The sequence below is a fragment of the Larimichthys crocea genome, chromosome XXIV (genome assembly GCF_000972845.2).
Source record: "Larimichthys crocea isolate SSNF chromosome XXIV, L_crocea_2.0, whole genome shotgun sequence".
NCBI lineage: Eukaryota > Metazoa > Chordata > Actinopteri > Sciaenidae > Larimichthys > Larimichthys crocea.
In genome coordinates this window covers 14284261-14304984 of record NC_040034.1, presented here as the reverse complement: position 1 = coordinate 14304984, position 20724 = coordinate 14284261, and the positions used below count along the sequence as shown (strand labels likewise).

The 20724-nt window shown below is 39.2% G+C and overlaps 1 protein-coding gene across 1 annotated transcript in view; it reads left to right on the top strand.

Moving 5' to 3' along the window:
* Positions 1 to 17437, top strand: part of dlgap2a (discs, large (Drosophila) homolog-associated protein 2a) — a 155551-nt gene extending 138114 nt beyond the window's left edge. The window contains exons 11-16 of the mRNA XM_027275119.1: positions 3870 to 4255; positions 10514 to 10602; positions 10750 to 11189; positions 11367 to 11458; positions 15316 to 15468; positions 15552 to 17437. Of these exons, the coding sequence (XP_027130920.1) occupies positions 3870 to 4255; positions 10514 to 10602; positions 10750 to 11189; positions 11367 to 11458; positions 15316 to 15468; positions 15552 to 15758 (1367 nt within the window). The 3' untranslated portion in view covers positions 15759 to 17437. The remainder of the gene's footprint in view (positions 1 to 3869; positions 4256 to 10513; positions 10603 to 10749; positions 11190 to 11366; positions 11459 to 15315; positions 15469 to 15551) is intronic.
* Positions 17438 to 20724: the final 3287 nt, after the last annotated feature.

Here is a 20724-nt window from a genome sequence, read left to right as displayed (position 1 = left end):
AACAGTGCTTTTATTCTCAGTGATTCATCCCAATGTTCAGGATATCGTTAAACTTTTTAGGTTAAACAACTGTTTGGTTGAGTAAGTTTGAGTAATGACTCGCTCACCGTGGTTTTTTGTTATCTATTTTTATAGTCATTCCTTTTATTATTTCTGTCTGCGACACTCATGAAAGCGCCAATAATGGAGTTGACGATCCATCCTCCTCTCCCTCCCTTCTTCCAGATCATTTACATATCCTTAAAAGCCTGCTGCAAAACAAACTGCTGCATTTCCTTTACAGTGATAAATCCAATCGGGAAGAAAGACTCTTAACGACGTGTCACTCAACTCAAACCCCCCCTCCCCTACCCCACCCCTATGTTAGCATACAAGTCAGTCCTGATAGATAGAGGCCCTAACAGAGATGGAGCGGTTGAATCACTGCCTTTGTGTCTCACGTTAATCAGCCTCACTGGCACAGTGGTAGTTGTTTGTACTTGTGTGTGTGCATGAGAGAGAGAGAGATTAAATGGAGTATTCACACTGAATACATTTAGCTGCCTGGAAAGATACCTCTATCGTTGACCTCCTTTAAACCGCACTCACTGTACATACTGTTTTTTCGACCCTCACCTGCGTGCAAGGGAACATTTTGCTCATCTTGCTGTAAGAGTATGCACCACTGGAGCACAATATTAACAACTGGTTCTCAAGCTTTTCCTATCAAGCCAACTTTGGGAGCTGAAAAATATCTCAATCTACTCTCAATGTCCCCCGAGGGAAGTTACCGTCACAGCCTGCTGTCTTGAGCTTGTTGTGACCAGGTCAGACACTGGATGCCAAATATCAAACCTGTACATATTCTACATTCACATTCAAGTGGCTGACTGAATTGAATTCGAATATGAATTTTGTCATATTTCAAACTGGACGAACATATCTTTTCTTTCAAAATCTGATTTATTTTACGTGTTGTTTTACTGTCCGAATAAACTGACTTGAACCTTGATAGCTATACTTGTTTGGCTATTGTTCTGTCAAGAATAAATGAATTATTGATAAATCCGATTTTCATGTTTTTCCCAAGTCATGTGTGCTCCCCTTGAAGAGGTGATATAAAATATAAATATATATAAAATAAAATCCTAACACTTGTCCTATAACTCAGAGAAGTTAGGAATATAATTCCCCATATATATACAATATAACCCCACCTTGCCTGGTTGTTAACCCGTCCTTATGTTCAGGTAAATATGAATTAATAAGTTGTAATTATTAGCTTCAGCTGTGGCTCAAACACCTCGAGTCTTGCACTTCCTTTTCATATTCCTGTGCGATCACAGTGAAGCACTTTGTTGATGTTGCTGTAGTGTACATAGCACAGAACATTGATGCAACCAGATGAGCGAGCGCGTCAAGAGGACAGTAAATGAATGATGATTGGCTGCGATCACTTCAGATGAAATCTAAATGCTGAGTAATACTGCCAAGATGGGGGCAAGAATTATGGCTCCCCTTTGCACGACTGGCTGGGTAATAATGGCTCTATTTTTGTCCTTCTGCTGAATCATGCCCCTTGAATGGGTCATCTCTTTCTTCCCTTGATCTTCCCTCGTTCCCTGATTTATCCTTGCTCTTCTTCACACACACACACACACACACACGCTCTCTCAACCTTTTTTTTACTGTCTTTGCAGATGCACTCACCTCGTCCTCTTCCCTCTCTTACCTCTTTCATCCCTCCCCTCCCCATTTTCCTTGTTCCTCACTAATGCATCTCTTCATCCATGAGAAGTTAATTTTGTGAATGGACAGCAGCATGAGTCATTAAGCCCTCGGAGCAGAACGCTCTTCATAGACCAGACGTCTCTGGCTATTTATAAACACAGTCAAAATATGGGTGAGAACGAGGCCAAAAGGTGTTTAAGCAGATCTGAGGCCAAACCCTGGATTTCATTCTTACTAAAAATGGTAGCGAACATAAGGAACATCTTTCCTTTGTTGCAGACAACAGTGTATTTGATCTTTAATTTTGTTGCTCAGGGTACAATGCAAATTGGAAGAAATGCTATTAATTCTACATCACAACTTTTGGAGGCGTACATGGGGCGGTGCAGCTCATTAAAACTTAAAAAAAAAGATCAGATTTTGTTCTCATAATGACTTTCTTAATTGTTTTGTGTGATGTAAGCATTTGTAAGACTGAAACAGAAACACAGAGTTCAGCATAGTTTCCCTCTTTGTCAAGGAAAACGATAACCCCATAACTTAACCTGCAGCGTGACTCAGTGTTCTTCCTCTTTGCCTTCTTTCTTTCATCTGTTCTTGGCTCAGAGGGAAACCTGGCACACCCTCGGCTTTGATCAAAACACACTAAACACGGCTTGTGCTTCAGATGTTTCAACTCGTCGCTACGCTGAGTGAGCTTTTCTCCGAAAGCCCTGCTTGAAAATAAAGACATGTCAAAATCTAGAAGACGTTCATAACCCCTTCCACAGTCCATCTCTCTGTGGATTAAGTCCATATTCTCATTTACACTTGAAAGTAAGTAATCCCTCTTCTCTCTGTCGTGAAATGGACAGAATAAGAAGATACGAGTTGTCAGGCTTCCTTGAGCCGTACCTCCTCGCCAGGATCCTCCACATACGAGTACTGCTGATTACCTGTCTGTGGTTTTTTACCATCATCCATGCTTGATGAGTCTCTGATGTTACTCTTTCGACTTATTCATTGTTGTGTATATATATATATATATATATTCATAACCTTTAAATGGTGCCAACATTTCCAAACATTCTCTGCCTCACTTGAGCACTAAAAGACCGGAGCACAAAAGAGGAGGAAAAAAGCTGCTGCACTGCTAGAGAGGCAAAAACACCTCTTGGACAGGAAGAGCTGAAGAAGCTCAGCTCGATAAGATGATCAGCAACAACAGAAAAGTACAAACATAAAATACAAAAAGTAAAGCAAATAGTGTTGCTACCTAATGTCCCATCATAATCAGCGTGATATACTAGCTCACCACATTCACTAAGGAGGTCATTAAGTAATGAAAGTAAGTTAATTTCGCAATAATACTAATTGCCAATACCTTGAAAGATACTTGCCTCAATCACCTTGTTGTCATTATAACAAATGGGCAGGAATATGTGGTGTCTGCATGATGCTGATGCTGATATTTTGATCTAGAGATGTTGTGCTGAGAGGAATGTCAATAACCTACAATGCACCATGTTGCAGTGAAATAAATATTGGACACATCGACTTGTAAGGGTGGAGTCAACGGAACAATCAAACACTACTACGGGGAAAATAATCAGTAATCAGGATGGACAGAATAGACAGATATACAGATATAGCCTGATATACAGTACCTCTGTGCTGTAGAGCTCAGTTGTTAAATGGTATTACATTATACAAATGAACAACACTGCTGCACCGGCTGACACGTTCCTTCATACATCGTTGAGTTGATCCCACACACACTGTTATGTTTTCAAAGATACTAATTATAGTTCTAAATGAGTATTAAATGTGTGTTTACTGCTATTTGAGTGAAGTATCATAAAACCAAGAGTGTGCAGCTTTTTTTAAATTGACTTTGAAATTTGTAAAACTGGAATGTGTGATTGGAGGATGTTTTCAGTGTTATTTTATATTCTAAAGAATGGTGTCAGACACTAGTGGGAAAATGGATTTACAGACTTTGTACTTTCATTTTATCTCATTTTTATAAGCCAAAGCATTTAAGCATCACAAAATGACATTTTGTTGAGCTTTAATGTGAATTTTAAGATTTAAAAATAAATACATTTGCTTATGCAGCTGCATTTATAAAGCACATATAGAATTATCTTGAACTAATTATGTTTTTTCACCTTTTCCAGCCATCACCTATACACCCAACTACAAGAAGACTCCTCCACCGGTTCCACCACGCACCACCTCCAAACCCCTCATCTCCATCACGGCCCAGAGCAGCACAGAGTCCACCCAGGACGCCTACCACGAGGGGAGGCACCCTCATGGTGGTATGTGGGCCCCTGATGGCCTCAGCCTGGGGCTGAACCCAGGCAGGGCCCTTTATAACTCCACCGACAGCTTGGACAGCACCAAGGCTGTGACCATAGCCATGGAGGCAGCCGGAGTCATGTCTGGAAAAAGACACCCGTCCACAGACAGCCACAGCTCGGTGCTCACCTGTGACAAGGCCATCCTGGTGTCCAAGGCTGAGGAGTACTTGAAGACACCTCGATCCTCTATAGGGATACAGGTCAGTCTTGTCTCACAGAGGATCAAAAGAGTATTAAAATTTGTACAACCCGCACAGAAACAGTGCTCTCTTTAAAGCAGCTAAAAATAGCAATAGAGTGAGTCATCTTACCGCAATCCATCACTTAAGATTCAACTCATGCTGGAGCACGTTTTAGTGAATGGTAGTTCACTCCATGATTCATTCATTCCCTCTCCACTTACTGTTTTCTGTTTCTCTTTCTCTCCACTCTCACCATCTTCATGCTCTCTCTTCCTCTTCTCTTCTCTCTCTTTCTCTCCCTCGTTCTTTCTTTTTCTCTTTGTCTCTCTCTCCAACTCTGTGTGATCGTATTTTGGATTTGTGGGCCTCATTCTCTGACGTTAGCTGAGGTTCTGGTTGATCTTGGTTGTTGTTGATCTCCAGTTGCGGTCTAAAGGTTGCAGGTCTGCCACAGAACAAAGAGTGAGGCACATTTTTCGAAAGGCTACTAACTATATTGTCACTTAGGCTATCTGCCATATTTCCACATTGCTCTTTGCATACTCTGACTACAGATTACACTACAGTAATACAAAGACAGGTCAGTAGGCGGCAGCACTTTTTTTTTGCCACTAGTCCATATATGACACGCCTTGCACACACCGTGCAGAAGCACACACCTGCCTCCCGAAGCTTTTGGCTTAGGCTTAGCATGAAAGCTGGGCTTCTATTGGATTCAGAGCAATGTCTAGATAAATCTGGCTGAACCGAAGGTCGTGCACTCTTTCCTTTTTATTCGCAGTCAACGGCGGCATTCCAGAGAACGATAAGTTTTATCGAAGCACAATATTAAAGTCACCAGGTGTATCTGAGAATTTAAAAAAGTCATTATCTGTATTTTCTCTTGCTCTGTGCATAGGGACTAATAATTCTTCCTGGTTCATATAATTCAGTTCTCAACTCTCAATTCTCACTTCTCAACACCTCTTTATCGCCCTTATTTCCTCTCTTCCACATTTCCTTTCTTCTATTAATCTTTCTCCCATATATTTAGTCTTTTATGCAAATAACTCAGTTTCTATTTGCCTTTCCCACACATAAATCTATAAATTCACACATGTAGACTCTTGTCTGTGGACAGGGCAAAGATGAACTTAAAAACGTTTCAAATATTTGAAGGAGAAAAAAAAATACATCACTTCATTAATCTACTTCTGCGGGTGTTTGAATGTCATTGGGTGATATTCAAGTTTCTTACACCTAAATTACACCAAAGCCATTGACTGTCAGATGTTGCTATCGGGGAGTCAGCCAGCGAATAAATGATCCCTTCAAAGTCAATTGATCCTGATACGCTTGCCACGTTGCATCACATCCAAACTTCTAGACTATCCAGCAGCAACTTTTTCTCAGACATTAGATTTCATTGTAATGTGTAAATGTAGGAAATTAAAAATAGCCTCTTGTAGTCCTGGTTAGGTACACACATAACTATAATTCTTACAGGGTTTTTAACGTTATGTGTACATGTAAAAAATATTATAATATTATTTGTTGTCACTGCATGAAAAGAGTCAAATCTGGAAGAAAACTCAACCATAGACTGTGACAGACGCTGTGTGCAAAACAAAAATGTCTTATGTATTTTATGTCTTATTATAGTGATATTAAAAGCCCCTCTATTGGTCACTAGATTCAAACTTTGATTAATTTACTTTTACACTATGGCCCTCCACCCCAAGCTGTAAAAATATTTTTGTGTATGATTTTGTTTTGATCCGATTATCTCCACTTAAACTTACCCCTCGCCTAAATAATTAAAAGAATCAACATAAAAAGATTGTTCAATTTAAATTATTGTCTCAGCTGAACTGTAGACTACTGCCGGTATAGTCTGTATCTGAGCCATCAGCAGTAATCACAAATATATGTAAAATGCCAGCCTTGTCTCAAATGTACAGTAGATGCTGCTACAAATATCACTTGAGTGTACATGCAGGTTTCGCAGTAACCAGGTTGTATTAGTTTCCTGCCTCATGTAAATGTAATGTAATATCACCTGGTTACAGTCAAACCTGCGTTTACATTTAAGTGATTGAACTCACTCTGCAATCATTCATTTGCTCAGTCCCTGACTCATATATGCATTTGATTATATGACTTGCAGTACTTAGAGTTTCTGTTACCTATGAGTCACGGGTCAGAGTCAGTCATCTACGGATGATCAGAGCATCTACCTGCATACACAAGTGCTAATTTTAAATAGCAGTGCAAGGTGAAACCCTCATCGTGATGCTTCACCAAACTTTGCGGTGGCTGATATTTCATTGGGGCCACTAATTTCCTAAATCAACACATTTATTACAGGGGAATACAGATCAGGTAACTGTTGAGAGGATGTGAGTGATGTGAGTTAAGAAAGGATTTGCCAGGGAACAAGTACATGTATGTGTGCGTTGGTACCTATCTGAGTGAGAGTGACAGATATTGGCATTAAATTTGCTTCAGTGATGTGTGCAAAATCCATGAGCACTTTTCATTGTCGATGCATGTGCAATAAAAGTCTGCATTTTCATAAACTTCCAACAGGGATAAAAATGTAAAGAGGGCTTTTCTTTAGATGCACTATAGCCCTTTAACATCAACACATCACCACTATAATGTCTGTTTGATTTATCAACCTGACAGATGAGGATAAAGTAAAAAAAACTTACGTGGTGGATTTTTTTGTACCCAGAAATTCTAAATATATTTAATTTGGACAACTTTTAGATAAAACAATAAATAAATACATTTATAATTTAGTAATTCTTCACTGCAGTATGGAGGATTTTTGGCACTTCATGTTGGGAAATAAAACTGTAATGCTTTCATTAACTGGGACAAATTTCCCAGGCAGTTTTCTTAAAGTAACTATTAATTCTGCTGCTAATCCAGAGTAATTTAGATTTGAGTTAGTTGAGCTTGTAAGCAGCTGTTGATTTCCAGAGAGATTTACTTAAGAAGATCGTCTCCATTTAGATAAAACGAAATATATGATTAAAATTCTAGTCAAGTCAGTAAATAGCCTCAAAAAATCCAAATAATTAAAAAATGTTGGAGACTCTCTTCACAGTGTCTGGAGTGGGTTCAGTATGACTAAACTCCTGGCTCATGCAGCTCTCATACAGTGTACATACAAGTCACCTGGTGTGTTTATATGCTCCTGTATATAACTACAAGGACGTATTGTTGCCTGTCAGCTGTTTAATAGCTACCATTTCAGTCGACTGTCGTGAGGTAATGACAATAATGTCTTGGGGCTTCACAAATATTGATTTATCAATATTTGAGACAGCTGCATGGCCATCATATCATGTGGCGAGTCAGTCTGCTTCACCCACTACTGGAAGTATAATTAACCTGAATTACCCTGCCTCTGTATTGATTTGCGTTTTCCTTTTTGTCACCCCTATCATGGAGGAGGTCAACATATTTTTAATCTTTAATCTTTAACCTTTGTGGACATGGTCCTGACTTCCTGTAGCCCTTAAGGACCACTTTATTGCCGCCTGAGATAACCTTTTTCAACCCCAAAGCTGAGACATGTTTGTGTTCTAAAGTACTGATTGATTTATTTACAAAAATAGTTTTAATTGGAGCCATAATGAGGTTGCATAAAGAGGAAGTCAAAGCTTTTAACCTTAAACAAAGTCAGTGGCTGTGAAAAGTCACCAGGTGGTGTTTGTGTGTGTTTTGGATGAAAGGCAAAGTGGTTCACCTTTTTGCTGATGCTCACAGTTTCCACACCTGTGCTGACGTCGCGACTGTGATTACAGATGCAGCGTGTGTGTGTGTGTGTGTGTGTGTGTGTGTGTTTGTTTATATGTGTGTGTGTTTGCACCGGCATATCTCTATAGCAAAACATCTTCAGCTTAGTTAATCCTGTTGGCCATAAATCTCACAGCCTCCTGGATGTTTTGTCTTTCTTCTGTCCTCATCCATCACAGACATGAAACTCATTCTCTTTTCATTCGGTGGACTTTGCTCTGCTTCTAACACAAGTAATGGAGGTCACCTCGGCAAGCTGCTCCACACTCATTTCCTCTCCGCTAACAGCTTCTCCCAAACGGCCTGACAGGATACAAAATGGCTCTCCAAAAATGTCAGTCCCCAGCTTTAATAGTGACCACTCTACACCAAAGCGATTGTTGACATTTCCCCACGACTGAGGCATGTCTTATTTTGAACCATGGCCTATGACTCACTTTCACAGCCATGATATTACACTGAGCTGAAGATTTATGAATGTCAGATGCTCTGGAAGCGTCATATGGACATATCTGGATGGCTCTTGCAGTCATTTTGGTGGTGGAAAAGGCATGGATTATATTTCTGGTATTAGAGGAATATACACAGATTTATCTTTTAGCCACACTAGCAGCTCTTTGAAGCCGTACTTAGGCTCAGCGGTGCTAACATCAGCAGGTTAACATTCTCACAGTGACGGCGCTAACATGCCGATGTGTAGCAGGTATAATGTTTACAGTTTGTGTGTGTTGTTAGTATGCTTGCAATGGATAACTACCATAAAACACACAAGTGCATTTGAGGTTGATTAGAATGCCGTTCATTTTGCAGGTATTTGGTGATAAACCAGTATTGGACAGCGATCATACGTCTCTCTCTGTACCATCAAAATTTCTGGTACAGTTCCAGTGGAAAAAAAGAAATACTGAAATGACAAAGAAAGGCTTAAGACAGCAAAGGAAAGAAAAAGATGGTGACAGTAAGCCAGCAGGAAAAACTGTGACAACAAGTGAAAGTAAAAGAAAAGAAATTAAACAAAAAAAAAAAGATGAAAAAAAGAAGATGAGCAATTGAAGAAACAAAGAATAAGTGACAGATGGAAAAGCGGAACAAAAGTGGTGAGCACTGACAGGGTTTCCATAAACCCAGTGAAACATGGGGCTCCAGGGAGTGGTGCAGGCTCAGAGATAAAGAGTCTCTGAGCCTGGGCAGCTGGATCAGGATCACAGCCATGCAGGGCCAGACAGGATCATCATCAGTCATTCTCCTTTCACATCCCATAATATTCATTAATGCTGCCCAATCTGTCACTTTGTAACTATGGTCACACAGCTGTAAATACATGATAAAGCCCAGTCGATAGTAACTTTACCTATTGAGCATTTTCCTTTGGGATTTTTCCAGTTATTTGCATTACTTATGAAATAGCAATTGAACAGAAGAACTTGCCTTTTTCTTTTTTTATTATTATTATTCTGGCTATTTAGGGGTAGCACAGCAATATGCAAACACAACAATAATGTATTATCAGTGTATAAAGTTATATAAAGTAAACTTGTTAGCAAACAGTTGCCTATTTACACATCCAGCAGACATGAAGGTATATTAATTTCATTTTATCTTTGTCTGAACCAGCTTCTGAGAAAAATATCTGACTCTATAGCTGCTAACTTCGTCTGTCTCATGTTTAATTGTGCAACAGGTACCATACAGTGGGTGTATGAGAGCTCTGTTCGGAAAGGATGTTGATCAGTGTGGTGTGATTGAACCAAAACAGTAAAGATAGTGGCTGTAAAACCAAAACTATGAGCTGAAAGACACTAAAAAGCTCCAAGCTGAGGGCAGCTACACAGTGATAAGCGATGATTCTCTGTGGGTTTGTTATTACATGTCTTCTATTCCCAGCCAACACAGTCATTTGACACGTTGTTTGTATAAAACTATTGACTAATGCAGCTTTAAAGTAACAGAGACCTGTTTACTGGGGGGAAAATCGTTTCATAATTAAACATAATTAAATGTTATAGCACAACAAAATATTACATACCTTCCCTTTTTGCTTGATGTATTCTATATTTGATGTGATAAATCATACAACCTGAATTTTGAGAATTACAACATCATTATGTGGTGCTCAGGTGATACTTAATCATTTTCAGCACACTACCGTAGCTCAACAGCTTGAAGAGCCAATTAGATATTATAAATATTACAAAAAACAGTCAACATATATAACTAAAATGAACTTGTTTAGACATTATATAATGTGCAATATAACATACAGTGCATCTTCCTTCATCTTTTAGATCAATTTCCACAGAAACCTAAAAACCTTTTCAGTCTTGTTGCCTTTGCTACTTCCATAAATCATACAATGTTTACTTTCTGACAGGCCGTGTACAGTTAAGGTGCTCTGTCCAGTCCCAAACCAATAAACCCAGAAGCACCGGGGAATGGTTGCTCACATAATGAGAAGCACTTTTGGTTTGTATCATTTCTTCGCATTAGGTGGAGGCAGCCACAGACTCTGAATCTGAAAGCAAAGGCTTGCGGGAGTATCACTCTGTTGGGATCCAGGTGGAGGACAACAAGAAAGGGTGAGATAATGGTTTGAGGATTTAAAGCTCATTATAAAACCTCAATATCCGATGTTTGCTCTCACTATTATGAACAATAGTCCCATTTGTTATGCCCTTATTTGCCATTGTGGCCTATGTGCATTCATCTGTGTCTCTCTACTTCAGACAGGGCAGGTTCAAACGCTCAAACAGCGTGACTGCAGCGGTGCAGGCTGACATGGAGTTAGAGGGCTTCCCTATCATGGAGGACAAGGGTCTTCAGTTCGGTGGGGGCTTCCAGCGTCACTCAGAGCCCAGCACACCAACCCAGTACGGGGCTGTACGAACCGTACGTACCCAGGGGCTCTTTAGCTACCGTGAGGATTACCGTACCCCTGCTGAACCCCCGAGCCCTCGGGAGACTAGCAGCGAGACCACCTGGCAGCTGGAACCCCCCTCCCAACGGGAGAGCACGGCCTCATCGGGCGAGTCAGGCAGGGCCTCTCCCTCCCTGAGGAGGGATGGGAGCTGGTTTATGCAACTGCTCCACACAGAGACCAAGAGGATTGAGGGCTGGTGTAAAGAGATGGAGGCAGAAGCTGAAGAGAATGACCTGTCAGAGGAAAGTGAGTGTCATATTCTTAAAGCTTCATGACTGATCTGAGGTTGCTTTTGTGCAGTAAGAGATGGATTGGAAGGATTGAAAGGGATGTATTTTTTTTTAAGTACTGTACTGTATGCGTTGTACTTAATATGCTGTGTGTGTGTGTGTGTGTGTGTGTGTGTGTGTGTGTGTGTTTTAGTCCTAGGTAAAATCCGGAGTGCAGTGGGAAGCGCTCAGCTGCTCATGTCTCAGAAATTCCAGCAATTTTACTGGCTGTGTCAGCAAAACCTGGTAAGAAATCTATCAAATAGAGTCTCTCTCTCTCTCTCTCTCTCTCTCTCTCTCTTTGCGTGTCTGTGTGTGCGTGTGTGTCTTCCACATTTGAATTGCTCTTCATTCTCTTCAACACTAAGTTGTGCTATGGTCAAACTGACTGTATGTCATATGTGTTATGTGAAAATCTGCTTCCTTCTTATATTCGCAGTAAATGTGATCATCAGATTATTTTTCATACCTGTCAGTAACAACAAAGTAAACATATATCATACACACACGGGCCCTCTTTATGCAGCTCTACATATTTGTGTATGATTACACAAATGTAAATGGTAAAGCATACAACGAAAACAAAGGGGTGGAAAGCAGTTTAAAAAGGAATAAAAGTGGAAGAAATGAACCAGGTGCTTTTGAGCCAATGTATTCTGCATGCATTTGCATTATGCATTTTTCCATATACCAAGATATAAATCAGTTCTCTGTCTTGGTCGAGATCTTGTTATATTCAGGCCAACACAGACAAACTTAAATCAGAAAACATCACATCTGAATCTTAAGTGAGGTCAACAGTATAAGTTTTATCATTAAAAACACTCTTTTATCTGTCCTCACAACTTTTGTTTTCCAACCCTCAACACACATTTGAGGGTTGAAAACAGATGAATGAGTTTTCAGTGATGCAGCTGAGGGCTGAGTCAAACACAGATTTAAAAAGACCCTAAATATCGCCCGCCGCTCTATTGCTCATCCAGTGCAGGAACACACACAGGGTCAGGGATTTCTGCCTCGTATTTTTCTTGCACTGTTCACAACTCATTTTATTGATCTGAGGTAAGTACCCAATATTTCAAATGAAGTTGGTGCAGAGTTCTGAGAGATAGTGTTGCTGTTTTTGCAGTTTGGAGCAGAAACTGCTCATTCGGGAGGTGTGGGTGTTGCATGGGGAGTACAGTGAACCAGTCAACTATAACGCTGTCCCACTGAAGGACGCCATATTATGCATGTGTACTTAACAACTTATTAAAATCTGCATTTCTCTATATGGAAAAAAGCAGACAGAGTATTAACTTTGGCTTCATTGTTTGAACAATAATTACACAAATTAGAAGCTTGAAGAGATTTCTAATTGTCTAATCAGCCTGCTTCTCTCTACCTCGTTGATCCACTTCCATACTTAAAATACTATAATAAAAGAGAGACAAACAGTCTGTGTGGAGTACTTGTCTGGGAGGAGCTCCAGGATTAAAAGCATACACTGACACAGCCAAGGCTTAAAATTCAATGGCTCCCCTTAAATCTGTCAGCTCTGGATACGTGAAGGCCACAAGACTTCTGAGACAGTTTGCAGAACATCACAAGTTCAGGGGTCAGAATAGAGCTGACGAAGCGCTGAGGCACTCCCTCTGTAATTACAGATAACAGAAGTGTGTTCTGTTCCCAGCTTACTTTACATGATGGATACCATGATGTTTGAAATGTGGAGTAATTTAGATAAATTCTTTGTACAGAGGAGAATTATGCTAATCTTGTAATACTGTACACATATCAAAGCAAGACCTAGACTCTCCGTTGGAATATTATGCAAATTTTGAGGAATCATGCCATGAGAGTTTACAACAAAAAAAAATAGGTGTAATGTAAAATAAGGTTACCATAAACTTTAATCTCTGTATCACTGACACAGTTTAATACACTGATGCACAATTTGGCGAAAGTCATTTGATGATTTGTAACTTAAAGAAAGAGTTGTCTAGGTTTTCATTTACATTATGAGCTTTTTGTGAGGACATTTTGCTTTTATAGGATTTACAGAATATAATAGAAATTGAATATGCAAAAATATATTTTCATTAGTGGATATATCACCTCCAAATAAGAATCATTATGTTTTCATTAGCCTTTTGTATCTAAACGTGCAGCAGGTCCTCTTCCACAGAGGACTACCACTTCTTCTTGTTAAAACATAGTAGTGTGGCAGGAGAAAATGCAGAAAGAATCGCTGGTAACCAAGCAATAGAAAAAAAATGCAATGACTCATCCATGACTGTAGCATAGAGAATACTAGGCACTGTTGGCCCATCAGACAGCAGCACCCTTCACCATACATCTAATCTAAATGTCATAAGGTTTAAAGTGAGTGAGTGTGGGAATGTCTCTGGGGGTTATTGAGTCAACACGTCTCAACACAGACATGCATTGTTGAAGGTCAGTGATTTCTGAAATTTGGGATTGTGCTGGCTTGAGAAAGACTGAAGGAAATAAAAAATTTGAAACAGGAGGTTGACTTACATTTGGCAAAGAATAGATACGTACAACCACTTTACTCAACCAAAGCAATCATGCCATTTGTAAACAATAATTAAGCTCAATATGGCTCTTAGCTGAATTCGAGTTGCATATCAGTTGGTGTAAACTTGACAAATTCTCGACTTAGGTTCACAAAAAGGTCTGAAAGGTTTTCATAGCATTCGTTTGGAACACACGACTTTACAATTTCCCTGTATGTAATCATAGTGAAAACTCATTCATGTATTCAACACTGCCTTTTTGTCCATAGTCCACACAGAAAGCAATTCCATGACCATAATATTATGAGCACCATGTTGTTGAAAAGGCTCCAGAATAAATTGTAAAGTGTGGTGTGTAAGGAGCTCACTGTACAACGACATTGTACAACACTGTACCCTTGTTGAATCAAAGCTGTATTTCACACCAGTGTTAAACCATGGATTAGTCCAGGTAGAAGGCACATTGGATTTTTAATATATAGTTAAATGTTCAAATTAATTTAAAATCAGTAATGGATAAATATGAATAATATGCACACATTTCACTTCAAGGTAATTTCCACAAACTAACATTATTTAGTCCTGTTACAGGCATACACACGCACACACACACACACACACACACACACACACACACACACACACACACACACACACACACACACACACAATAAAACAAAGATTGTACAGTTTTAATATTTAATATTGAGATATTAATCAGTGTAATGTTTGCTTTGGAACAAAATGTTAATCACAGACCATGTTTTCCACAGCTGAAATATTTTGGCTTACAAATGTTCACACCATATTACTGTTTTCTTAACATTAGGACTATGTGACCCACAGAATTTGTTCCCTTAAGAGCATATAAAGCAACTTGGTAATGTATGTGGGCGTAGTTTTTCTGGCAACATTCATAGATCATATTTTTATTTACTCATTCCTATGTGTTAGTGTTTTATAGTAAAGAAACAGCTTGTGTCTTTTCATTTCAAGCTTCTCTGTTCACATATATACACTCCTACATCTGCTAGCAGAACCTTTTTTTTATTTTAATCAATGAACTTGTGCAGCAGCTAAAATTGATTTAACAGCTCAAACCTAACAGAAAGACTTGGACCGACACATTTGAAATGACCTCAGAGTTTTACATCTATTGGCACATCTCCTGACTCATTAAAACCTGCAACTATTGCAGGCCAGTTGCACAGACAATGGGGCACATCTCAATCTGTTTCATTGTTTCATTCATGTCAGGAATTAAGTGATGAAAAGGGCTGAAATGACAAAGACGATTTATTATTTCTGAGCTCATTCATGGAATGACAGGGTTGGTATCTATCACAAGTTGTACCCCTTATTTCAACCACAATTCCTCACTAACTACTGTGCTACTGTTTTGAGTCTGATAAGGACATCTAGTGGATCTAAGCTGAAGTGCAGTTACACTTCACAAGTGTGACTCTTTTATAAGCATATGTACAGTGCTGTAAGTTCTGGACTACAGGCAACAAACCAATAAACTCTCACCACAGACATTATTGCTATCTTTGCTGTAACAACTCTCACCTGTGTCCCTCATAGGACCCCAGTGCCATGCCGCGGCCCACCTCTCAGGACCTGGCTGGGTTCTGGGACCTTCTGCAGCTCTCCATTGACGATGTCACAGTGAAGTTTGACCAGCTGCAGCAGATCAAGAACAACAACTGGAGGCCCATAGACAGCCCAGAGAAGAAGGTGAGGGCAGTATTTTGTATAATCATTGTGATAAAAAACAAAATCAACCAACTAGCCTTCATTGTTCTCTCTTCTTCCTAAAGCCACCAGCTCCCGTACCAAAGAAGACAGTTCGACAGAAGAGTATAATTACGAGGGAGAAATCCCTGGACCTCCCAGACCGACACCGGCAGGAGGCTCGTCGGCGGCTCATGGCAGCCAAGCGGGCAGCCTCCTTCCGGCAAAACTCAGCCTCGGAGCGAGCAGACAGCATCGAGATCTATATCCCAGAGGCTCAGACTAGACTTTGAGAAGACAAGGTCCGGGGCCAACACGTCTCCCTGCTACCACGTTCAAACAACTTTAAAACTAGCCTTTTTTCTAGACTGCTACTCTCTCTACTCTTCCTTTCTCCATCTGTTGTCTGATCTCGATAGCCATCCTCAGTGCCCATCGCCAACACCATTGGTCTGTAGGATGTGCCGAGCCTCTTCTCCCATTGCCAGAAAAAGTGCTAGCAGAAATGTATGTCTGACATGGGTCAGTTGGGTTTCTCCTTGGTTTGCTGGTGATCATGACACCCAGCCTACACAAGCTCTATCATCCAATGTCCTGGATGGGTACGTCTGTAGTTTTTCAACATTTGCAAAGTGCCATTTAAAAAGTGCAGCTTTGAAAACCTACCAGCAACCAGGCCTTTGAGCTAAAAAGAGTAAATGAGAGAAATTATATTTATTTCAAGGTGTTAAAAAATGGTCAAAGTTAGTTACCCTTCAGTACTTTTCAATAATTTAATGTTACATTATGATTATACCTTTTGTTTCTCTAGTCTTTTGGGGGGTAAATGTTAATTACGAGCTAAATATCACAAAATTGTTGTAAGTTCAAAACTTTGAAAAGTGCCAATGCTTGAAATACCTCAACTATGTGCATGTGGCACTGATCACCCATTCAAGGTTATTCAGGCAGCCCTTATAAGCTCTGGACTGGTCAGTGTTGGAAAATGCAGCTTTCTACCCAATCTGGTTGTAGTCAAAACATTTTTCTTGGTCTGGATTGGTGAAAGAATGACATCTGTCAGCTCATTAACATGCACATTTCACAACGACTTTCCTATATATCTCATGTTCCTGTTGCCAACTTTCAAATATTGACATTTACTTGAAGCTGAAAACATGCAAGTCTTGTGCCAACATTTTCATTATGTCAATGCAGTAGAAAAACTATGAAGGTTTGTGTAACTCCTTAGATCAAAATGTGTAGACAAATGCACTTATGCACTTATTACAATTCTCTCTATTTCCAAGGGAAATGTATATACCCAAGTTCACAATAGTACTGTTGTATTTTTGAATTGTGAGCGGGAAGAATATTTATCGTGTATATTTTTTTCCCTCATGTCCACTGCTTGCCTGCCCTCTCTATTGCTTTTGGCAAATCTAGATTTGTTACATACATACAGTGGCTTGACCACACACACAAAATCATACTGCTGTGTTTTCATCCAATATACTTCTCTTAAGTCCTTCCAAGTAGTACCTTCAGCTACAGTTAATGAGGAGTGATAGAAAAACTGCCAAAACAAAATATCTGAATACTACTTTCTTTAATCCAGGAATAATCTTCATATTTCTTGAAAAGTTTTGTGTTGCTGAAAGTTTTCTGAAGCAGTATTATAACTGCATTCACTCCCTCTAGAAAAGGCTGAGAAATAATGAAATAAAAGTGGGGCAAAGGCATTCCAGGGGGATGCAAGCAGCAAGTCCCAAATAACAAAAGATTTGCAAGTCTCCTGTTGAGAGGAAATACATAGGGAATAGGGTAATCACTGTCTGTAACTATGCAGACCAGTTTTTAATATTTTGTCAAACGTGATATAGTTAGCTCGATATCATTTGCCTTTGATTGTCATCACAGTGTTGTACCAATTGCATCAGCTCTTTGTAACCACAAACATAGCCTCCTAACTTGTGTTATTAAATGGAGATTTCCATTTGAATTTCCAATGAATTTAAACAGGTTAGTTTTTACCAGGTGTAACTGAACCAAACAGGCAAAACTACCGTGCTAATCTATGACCATTTTATGTTGAGGAGTAAAAAAGTTCATGTGAAATATAGTTTATTAGACATTTCTCATCTGATACTTAAACAAAAATAATGATGAACAAATTACAATTAAATTAAATTTCTTGAAAATAACAAAACACCCCTCAAATTACATAACAGTATGCTACATGCAACATGCAGGCTATGGCTAAAGATGCAAGTTAGATCAGCATAATCTTTCCAAACCACATGAATACTGCTAGCTCTGAAATACATATTTCTAATTTAAATGATTAAATGCTTAAAAGCTGAGACATTTCAAAAACTTTTTTTTATGGTGCAACCTGATTTAGGTAATTAGTAGTTGAAACTAGCTAGTATACAACAAACTTAGATCAGACTTTACACACAAACTTAGAGGCCTAATGGATTTACAAATAGCTGGTGCAACCCAACCATGGTACCGGTGTACTGTGGAAAAACCTAAAAAGAGTGGCCGTAGAATTTACATCCAGGTGGTTATAAGTAAATTGCTCATAAAGTTAAACTCATCTTGAGCAAAGGTTAAAACTCTGCTACTCTTTATTATCAAGCTTTTGTGCCAGTAACATGAACAACAGTCCTCATTGTATTGCCAATCTTATATTCAAAAGACTGGAAGTCTATTGGTAAAAACTCTGGATAATCAACCAACTAAATGGTGCTGCTTTTTATTTAATAAATACAGTACTAGACAAACAATCAAAGCGCTAAGAGCTGATTGATACATCCCTTAAAAATCTATTTTTATGACTTATACATTTTTGGTTGAGTGATCGTGCCCGTGTGTATTATGGCTAGGACCAGGGAGATTTATCATATAGAAGTAAGATCAAAGTACATTTATCTGTATTTTAATATTTGGTGTGTGTGTGTGTATATGTGTGTTTTGTTGATATGTGATATCTGGGGTCAGTGTGGCTTGATTGCCCTATTACTACCCAACTGTGGCCTGACCTGCATCTCTCTCACACACCAACACACATATAAACAGTAACAGTATGAAAACATACTTTACATGCCATAGCATAGCATAAAATGTACTTTTTCTTTTTGGACAGATTGTATTTTTGATTAAATGCAATTCAAATTGTTTAACACATCATGACTCCAAGTATAGACAGATATATTATAGATTTGTTTCCAGTGTTCAAACCTACACTGTATCAGTATACACGATAAATCTCAGAGCTTAGACAATACATTTCAGAAAGATGGGAAGTATTTCCAGTCCAACAAATCACATAAAGTCAGTGTTTCAGACATGCAGGGCCGTACTTCAATTACAGATTGGGCTCTCGACAGCCCTCAGCTGAATGTTAGATGTTTCTTAAAAAGCACACCCATCTATTATTCTGTAGTTTTTTTCACTGCAGAGGCAGGAACCTTTAAGAGTATAACAGTGGGTTTCTGGAAAGCGTCTGGGTGTGCGATGCCAGGCAGTTGGCAGAGCAGAGACGTTCCCCTGCTGTTGCCACAGTGGCAGGCAGACGCGAGAGAGACAGACTCGGCCTGACATATGCTGGCTTAGAGAAGACGAGAGCTCCTCACTGAGCCCCAAACTGCTGGTGTTGTATGCTGTTATGTAGCTGGAAGGCTGTTCTGTGAGGTTTGCTAGCCGCTGTGCTGGGTATTTTTCATCCTGCCTTTGACTAAGCAAAGCAGCTTATGTAAGATTTCAGGTCCTTGGTGAGATCAAGCAAACAGCCTCCGGGGCCCTTCAAAGCTTGCGTTGATAAATGTATTGCTGAATAGTGGCCTATACTGTAGAACTTAAGCATCAGCACTACATGTATTTCTATCTGTGCTCGGTTAGTTTCACTGAAGGCTGTCATTGAAACAACAGAGGAGTTTAACCCTTATGCAAATTGATCAGGGCTGTGAAAGTGTATCCACCACCTCGGTTCAGTTTAAAGCATATGTCTTGCTCCTTCGAGAGGCATTCACATAATAGCAATGAGACCATTTTTCATTTTCAAACCAACAAACAAACCATTTCAAACAGTGAAGTGGAATCAGTTGCAGAAGTCACGGGGGAGCAGAAAATGTTGAAGAGAATTTGTTCAATAGAGACTTTACTAAATTTGCCACTACAGTTAGAGTTAACAACTGGGCCTTGAAAATAATACACAGAGGTTGAGAAGCATGTCCTTTAGAGAAAAAATGTTATCTCACTTCTCTCGCAGAGCCATTTTCTAAACTATGAACAAAATTCCTTTGCTGTAACAGCTGGGGTCAAGTATGTGTCCCAGTGAAAATTATTTTCTATCCATTGAAAGTGTTTTTTTGTTTTTTGATTTAATCCAACTAGATATAAACACATTCTTAAACAGACTGGTCTTGAATTTCCTTCTTTAAACTTATTTCAGTGGCTGTTTTATGTTGGATTGCTTTGGTTGGCGTACACTTGTGTGGTGTGCATTTGATACTGTGAGCATTGGAGGATTCCTCACTTGTCAGAAAGTAACTGTGGTGATGATTCAGTTTTTTAAATCATGGTAATTTAACACAGCTAGTCACCCACCAAAACCTTGTGCAAACCCCACGGGCTTTCATTGCACTAGTATCATGAGGGCAGCAATTCACTCCAAGTGACATATTTTTGATGACATCCAACATACTGTAAAATCATTACTCAACACAGTCATGTGTCCTTCCTCAACTTCATGTAAGCAATCATTCCTGCCATTACCTCCCTTGTCCCGTTTCCAGTCATGTATTTCTATCATTTCCGCTTGCATCTCAACATCTGTGGCCTCACTTCTGGTACGACTGTCTATCTGCTTTTAACTCTAGAACCCGTGATGTGAAATATTTCAGGGGGATTTTTTCGTAATCATGCCGTGGAAAGAGCGTCACACTCACTGAGATAGACTGATACAACACTTCCTTGAACTTGGAATGTGAAAACCACTCTATAATTACTAGATAAAATGAAAAAGGTAGTTGTTTAGCTAAAACTATTTTCATCTCTTGTATATCATATCTATAGTGAGGATGAATATAATGCCAAATATTCATTATTTGTAAAGAAATATATATAGATATATAAATATATAATATATGCTTCATTGAAACATAACTATTTTCTGCATTTGCTCATGTTTTCTTGTCATTTTTACTTTGTTATGGTTATTTTATAAGCTGATATGATGGCATGCGAAATACTGATTCTGAATGTAGGCTTATT